The 7,235-nt window shown below is 45.8% G+C and overlaps 1 protein-coding gene across 1 annotated transcript in view; it reads right to left on the reverse strand.

Moving 5' to 3' along the window:
• CABLES1 (Cdk5 and Abl enzyme substrate 1) overlaps positions 1 to 7,024 on the reverse strand; it is a 69,504-nt gene extending 62,480 nt beyond the window's left edge. The window contains exon 1 of the mRNA XM_056854278.1: positions 6,474 to 7,024. Coding sequence (XP_056710256.1) covers positions 6,474 to 7,024 — 551 coding nt within the window. The remainder of the gene's footprint in view (positions 1 to 6,473) is intronic.
• Between the last annotated feature and the right edge of the window lie 211 nt (positions 7,025 to 7,235).

The following is a 7,235-nucleotide window of genomic DNA, read 5'->3' on the forward strand; positions in this document are numbered from 1 at the left end:
ATCCCAACTTTTTCTAGGCAGACTTTTTGTTTTATGGGGTGGTTTGCCAGTGCCTTCCCCAGTCATCTTCCCTTTACCCCCAGCAAGCTGGGTACTCATTTTACTGACCTTGGAAGGATGGAAGGCTGAGTCAGCCTTGAGTCAGCTACCTGAAGCCAACTTCCGTTGGGATCGAACTCAGGTCGTGAGCAGAGCTTGGACTACAGTACTGCAGTTTACCACTCTGCGCCACGGGGCTCCTGATCATTAAGTTACCTTCACAATATTCATGAGATAACAGCTTTTACAGATAGGAAAGTGAAGCACACAGCTGGATGCTTTCATTTCAGACATATGAACATCCATAAGATCAAATAAAAGTAGATGGCAAGCAGAAATATAGTCTGAAAACCAGAATGTAAAAAACAAACAAACAATTTGTCAGATGATACACACGGAATGCGAGTTGGTTTATCAAAATGTTCCCTGGTGTAAAATCTTTTCTAAATGACTGAGGAACCAACCAACACTTCCAAAAATTCAAGGAAATGGTCTCTGCACTGCAAACAAACAAATGAACATGAAAATAGCTGATATGTAATATTCCTCTAGGTTTGTGCAACTCCAAAGCTCAAGTGTTTACTTAAAATATTTATAGACTTTCCTTTTTGCCAGACAAGGCAGGTAACAACAACCATTAATATAGCCAACAACAGGTGTGGCGAAAGCACGCTTGAAATCTTGTTTATCAAGCATCCATACAAAGGCTTTATTCATTTTCGTTGGTTCAAGACTGTCTGAAAGGTGTAACGTCTGGTTTGGAAACTGTTCCTAATAATCCTTAAATTTGCAGATGGTACTAAATTGGGAGGGGCAGCAAATACGGTAGAAGACAGAGCCAGGATACAGGATGATCTTGACAGGCTGGGAAACTGGGCTAAAACTAATAAAATGAATTTCAAAGGAGATAAATGTGAAGTTCTGCATTTAGGTGGGAAAAATCAAATGCATAATTATAGGATGGGGGAGACTTGTCTTGGCAGTAGTATGTGCAAAAAGGATCTAGGGGTCTTAGTAGACCATACACAGAACATGAGTCAGAAATATGATGCGGTAGCTAAATAGGCAAATGTTATTCTGGGCTGTATCAACAGAAGCATTGTGTCCAGATCAAACAAACTGATGGCATCACTTTATTCTGCTCTGGTTAGATCTCACCTACAGTACTGTGTACAGTTTTGTACTTGTTCAGTGTGTTCAAGAAGGATGTAGACAAGCTGGAACATGTCCAGAGGAGGGCAACGAAGATGGTGAGGGGTCTGGAGACCGAGTCGTATGAGGAAAGTCTGAAGGAGCTTCGTATGTTCAGCCTGGAGAGGAGACGACTGAGAGGTGATAGGATAACCATCTTCAAATACTTGAAGGGCTGTCATATAGAGGATGGTGTGGAGTTGTTTACTGTTGCTCTCTCTCTTTGGGTGTTTTTAAGCAGAGGCTAGATGGTCATCTGACAGTAATGCTGATTCTGTGGACTTCAGCAGATCATGAGAGGGAGGGCAGGAAGAGTTGCATCAGTGTTTGGCTCTTACATGCAAAGGGAAATGATGATTGCCACTTTGGGGTCAGGATGCAATTTTCATCCAGGCCAGTTAGGCCAGGGATCCTGGAGATTTTTTGACATATTCTGGGCATGGTCTAGGGGTCACTGGGGGTTGTGGGGGGAGGTAGTTGAGAATTTCCTGCATTGTGCAGGGGGTTGGACTAGATGACCCTGGTGGTCTCTTCCATCTCTATGATTCTATGACCCTACATGTGCAAGTAATTGCGGCTACTCAACAGGAAGGGAAAGTCTAAGGCACCCCTGTCTTCATTATTATATCACGTGCTGCAACGTTGAGCCCCAAAGTGGAAAATGTGTTTTGAGCCAACAGGATCCAAATTGAACAAGAGTTCAAATTAAGCTCTAGCAAGGATCAGAAATAGAGTACCCAATATTTACAGTTTCAGTTATCCAGAAGTACCCTGAATTGACAGTCAGAACCTATTTTTCCCCTGCATTCACATAATCATATATCTGCATCTCAGGAGCTAGCAGCTCCTTGGGGTTTTTTTTGTACAGTTTATTTCTTGTGAATACATGCATAACCCAAACCCAACCACATTAATGAGAACCTTGTTAAATATAATCTAGTATGTAATTATCTAAGCTGCTAACACAAACAGAAAAAACTAGGAAACTCCGACTGATTATAGGTTCACAGCAGCTTCAGAAAGCTTTGTGAAATCAAAAATGTGTAACATAATGTGTATGATGTAGTAACAGAAAGCAACTGTATTACTTCACGCATACCAGATGGCACAGATCCGAAACAGTCAGCAATTCCCTCCATTGTAAATTCAAACTACAAGAATATTACAGAGTCCAAAAAGCTGCAGAGGGATATCTGTGTTCGTCTGTTGCAACAAACAGAAGCTTTGTGGCACTTTAAGGATTAACGGAATTTAGACTAGAACCCTCTTCTTCAAGTGCAATGATTGAATCCTTACTACACAGCACCTCCTTATGCCAAAAAACCACTGATCATGACACTACGGTTGCCAACCTCCAGGTGGTCAACAAAAATACCAGTATTGGGCTCAGGTATAATTTAAAGAACAATTCAAACACTATAAGTGAAAATGTAACAAAGTGATTTACTATTTACATGACAATAAACCAACACTATATGTGAACCACGAAGACAACAATGTTCAACAATACCGTAAAACATACAAACAAAAAGAACCTTCTTTAGAGGTAAGTCTAAGGTAAGTTCATTTCAGAAGATATTTCCACTATTTCTTAACTTATGTCTGTTCTTTGTTTATATTCTTTTCACAGGTTTCTTCATGAATCAAATCATACTGGAAAGCCTTATCTTCATCAAATAAGGCATAACAATATGGAAATGTTCTCTGGATTAATAATCATGCTTTCACCACAAAAGTGGCTTCATCAGCCAATACTTCAGAACTCCTTCAAAAATCTCAACACGCCACAATGGCTGCTCCCTCCTTGGGATCTTATCAGATAATAAACCATCTTCCAGAAGAAGGTTCTTTTTGTTTGTATGTTTTACTGTATTGTTGTTGAACATTGTTGTCTTCGTGGTTCACATATAGTGTTGGTTTATTGTCATGTAAATAGTAAATCACTTTGTTACATTTTCACTTACAGTGTTTGAATTGTTCTTTACATTATACCTGAGCCCAATACTGGTATTTTTGTTGACTTACTGTACAGTACTGGTGAATTTTTTTTATTGAACCTCCAGGTGGTGGCTGGTGATCTCCTGCTATTACAACTGATCTCCAGGTGATAGAAATCGGTTCCCTTGGAGAAAATGGCCGCTTCGGCAATTAAACTCTATGGCATTGAAGTCCCTCCCCTCTCCAAACCCCGCCCTCAAAATCTCCAGGTATTTCCCAACCCAGAGCTGGCAAGCCTACTTGACACATGCCTACATGCTTCCAGTTACCACCCTAAGGATACCACAGTGGTCTACAGCCAAAGACTATGCTACAGCCACATTTGCTCCAGTTCCTTGGGCAGGGACTCATATCTGAAGGATTTACTCCAGACGTTGAGTTTTCTTTATTGCATGAGTACAGTAAAGAAACAGATCTTTCTATTATGGTTTAAATGCTATGGTGTTTGGAGGAGGGGAGGGAAGAAATGCTATGGTGTTTGGAGGAGTGGAGGGAAGGATTGTTAAGTACATATCAAATAGAAATGAATGCTGGAGCTTAGCAGAATATAGTTGATGGGGTGGTGCATCCATTCATAAGAACAGGTACGATAGATCCTAGTCAAAGAATATCCAGTGATTAATTACACCTGCATTTTATATTTCAGTCTGCCAGTTCTGCTACCCAGCTACTGGAGAGATGCCCACCCGCTTCTCATTATGTTTGCTTTAGCCCTCTGGAACAGTTTCCCTAAAAACTGCATGCCAAGCAAAAAATAATTTTCACAGTTTATCAAAAGCGGAAAAGGAAGTGAGAAAAAATAAAATCCCCAGAGCAATGGAGTGTTGGTGTGACTTGTTTCAAATTGCTGCAATATTAACTGAATCCCATGAAAATATCATTAGGGCCTTAGTCCTTCCTATAGCCTTAGGCTTCATTTATTCATTTTTAACAAGCTTCAGACCAGTATCAGTATATTAAAGTAGAAATATAAAATATCCCAAACAATTCATCCTCCCCACCCGCCTCCCCAAAAAGAAAATCCCCAGATCAATCCTCAAACAGGCACATCTTAAAGCCATTTCTATTGAATATAGGCTTAAAACATCCGGGGAAAGTGTTCAGGCTCACGCTTTGGCTAGCCACCAGGTGGAGAGTGCTCTGAAGTAATGGTACTTCAATTTGCAATTCAAAACAGGTACACAGAAAATACTGGCGAAATGAGTATTTCCTAGTAATCTTTAAGCTCATGCTAGGATATTGTTATCACAAACTATTATGCTGAGGAAATAGTAAAAAACTAGATTTTCCAGATCAAGCGCAAAGTTCTGGCCACTAAACTTGTCCTAATGATAGATAGTCTATGCATTCCTTTTCTAAATACCATGAGCATAAAGTGCAACAATTTACATGAACAGAGAAGACAAACAGTGGTGGTGTAGATGCTCCAACCCTTGTCATAATAAAAGTATCTAAATCTGAGTTTAATTTTTCAAAAATAGGAACAATTATTTGCAATTAAAAAAGGAAAAGCGTTCACCTGGACAGAGTTTCAGCAAACCAAATTTCCAAGTAAATCAGACTGGCAGCGCCAGCCAACAGGCACACGATCACATCCAAATTTAGTACTATAACCAACATTTATATATTGCCAATAGCATGGCAAGTGCTGCACAGAATAAAGAAATGACAGTCACCAGCCTAGTGAGGGGTCACAATTCACACAATCAACACTCCAGCAAGTGGTACACAGAGTGATACATTCTGTATGCTCCATGTTTCACATACTTATCTACAATCTGGAAAAGGCATTCTCCCTTCTGTATTAAATTATGTACAACCTGACCCTTTGAAAAGGGAGGTGTGCCTAAAACTACTGAAATCAACTGATTTAACTATGCCTAATTCTGAAAATCAATCTGCATACTAGATTATTTTTTTCACTAATCTATGTGCACACATTGATGGGGTGCAGAAAGATCAACCCTTTAATCACCAGGATGGCAGTACAGGAGCGTTAAAGGATGTTAAAGGGTTACTCCCATGGGTTCCTTGAGGTTTGTGGTCTCTGAGGCCCTTTCCCCAGAGAGCAAAGCAATATGAGAGCCAGTGCTGACTACAGTGTGCGCTTCTGCCAGGCCTGCTACCTCTTAAAGCAATAATACAGAAGAAAAGTGCCCATGAACACATGGTTAGTGCCTTTCAATCAAAGGGCTAAATTAAACCAGTTGACCCACATGCATGTTGGATTAGGACTAGATCTGCTTATAGCGCTGAGAGTGATGTCGGAAACTCTTGCTGGACCTGAGCACCTCTTCCTTTACAAATTAAGGACTTCTTTCTACAGGGAAAGGTTAATCGGAGCCGATGCTCAGGTTCAGCCAAGAGTTTCCAGTGCCACTCTCAGCGCAGGAGCAGATGAAACATTAATAAGCTGCCAGCGCCTCCAAGCATGTGGAGAGCAGCTGCCCCCCACTACTGAAGAACCACTCCACAGGGATCAAAAGCCTGGAGATCCCTCTTTTAAATCCCCTTGGAAGCCTTAAACGGATTTTACGGCCGAGTGGGAAGGAGCCCCGCCGACAGGGCCGGTCCAGTCATTTTTGCACCCTAGGCAAGGCTAACTACTTGCGAACCAATATTCACAAACATGTCTTGTAGGAAAAAAATAAAAGCACAACACTTTTTTATAAGACGTTATAATTAATTATATTCCGTAGTGTGGTGTGTGTAAAGTGCCGTCAAGTCGCAGCTGACTTATGGCGACCCCTTTTGGGGTTTTCATGGCAAGAGACTAACAGAGGTTCTTTGCCAGTGCCTTCCTCTGCACAGCAACCCTGGTCTTCCTTGGTGGTCTCCCATCCAAATACTAACCAGGGCTGACCCTGCTTAGCTTCTGAGATCTGACAAGATCAGGCTAGCCTGGGCCATCCAGGGCACTGCTGTGGTGCTTATCTTAAAATAAAAATATATAAATTGTCAGTTGCATTTTTCCCCAAGAACCCAATCTGTTGAAAGCCGCGCCCCTCTGAGGCGCGCCCCCTAGGCGACTGCCTGGTTCACCGGCCCTGCCGGCCACCCACGAAGCTTCCCTCGCTGCCTTTGGGCAAACCCGTTTTTTCCCCTCAGACCAACCTACCTCACGGGGTGGTCGGGAGGACAACATGGAGGGAGAGGGCCACCAACCCCGCCCTGAAGGCCCCTGGGATTAAAAAACACACACACACTAAAGGCTCTCCCCACAGGGTCCCCTGCCCCCCACTCACCGAGACCTCTGGAGCTCGAAGGCGCCCCCTTGGCCTTGCTCGAGGCAGCCGTAGTTCTGCGGGGCCCCCGCCCGGGCGAAGGCGACGGGCAGGATCCCCTGAGAGGAAGAGCTGAGGCGACCCCTGGCGCCACTCGCCGCGGGGGTCCCGGACGAGCCCAGGAAGGCGGCGGCGGCGGCGGCGGCGGCCACCTGCCCGCTAGCAAAGGCATCTTCGTCCTCCTCCTCGTCGTCCTCGTCCTCCGCGTTGCCCGGCAGCCGCTGCTCGCCGGCCCCTCCCCCCAGGGGGCTCGCGAGCCTGGCGCTGCCGCCGCCACAGGCGCCGGGGCAGCCGCCGTGCTGCAGCGGGGCGGGCGGCGGGAAAGCGCTGGCGCTGCCTCGGCGGGTCCGAGCGCCGCCGCAGGCTGCAGCCGAAGCCGAGGCCGCCCTGGCCGCGCCGCCGCCGCCGCCGGGCTCTTCCCCGCCGCCCTCGTCGTCCTGCAGCGCCGGCCGCCCGTCCAGCGAGATGTTGGTGAGGAAAGAGAGCGCGGCCTGCCTGCGCCGGGGGTCCATGCGCGGAGGCGGCGGCGGCGGCGGCGGCTTCCTCAGGCAGGGCTCCAGCTGCTGCTGGAACGCGCCGCCGCTGTGGGCGCTACTGGGGCTGCCGCCGACGCTGCTGGTGGTGGCGGCGGCGGCGGCGGCCGCCATTGTCTCTCGCGCTGCCGCTCTCTCCCGCCGGCCCTTGGCGCAGGCACGGATTACAGCCCCGGGGGCAGGAGCTCGG

This window comes from Euleptes europaea, chromosome 8 (genome assembly GCF_029931775.1).
Source record: "Euleptes europaea isolate rEulEur1 chromosome 8, rEulEur1.hap1, whole genome shotgun sequence".
In the NCBI taxonomy this organism is placed as follows: Eukaryota; Metazoa; Chordata; class Lepidosauria; order Squamata; family Sphaerodactylidae; genus Euleptes; species Euleptes europaea.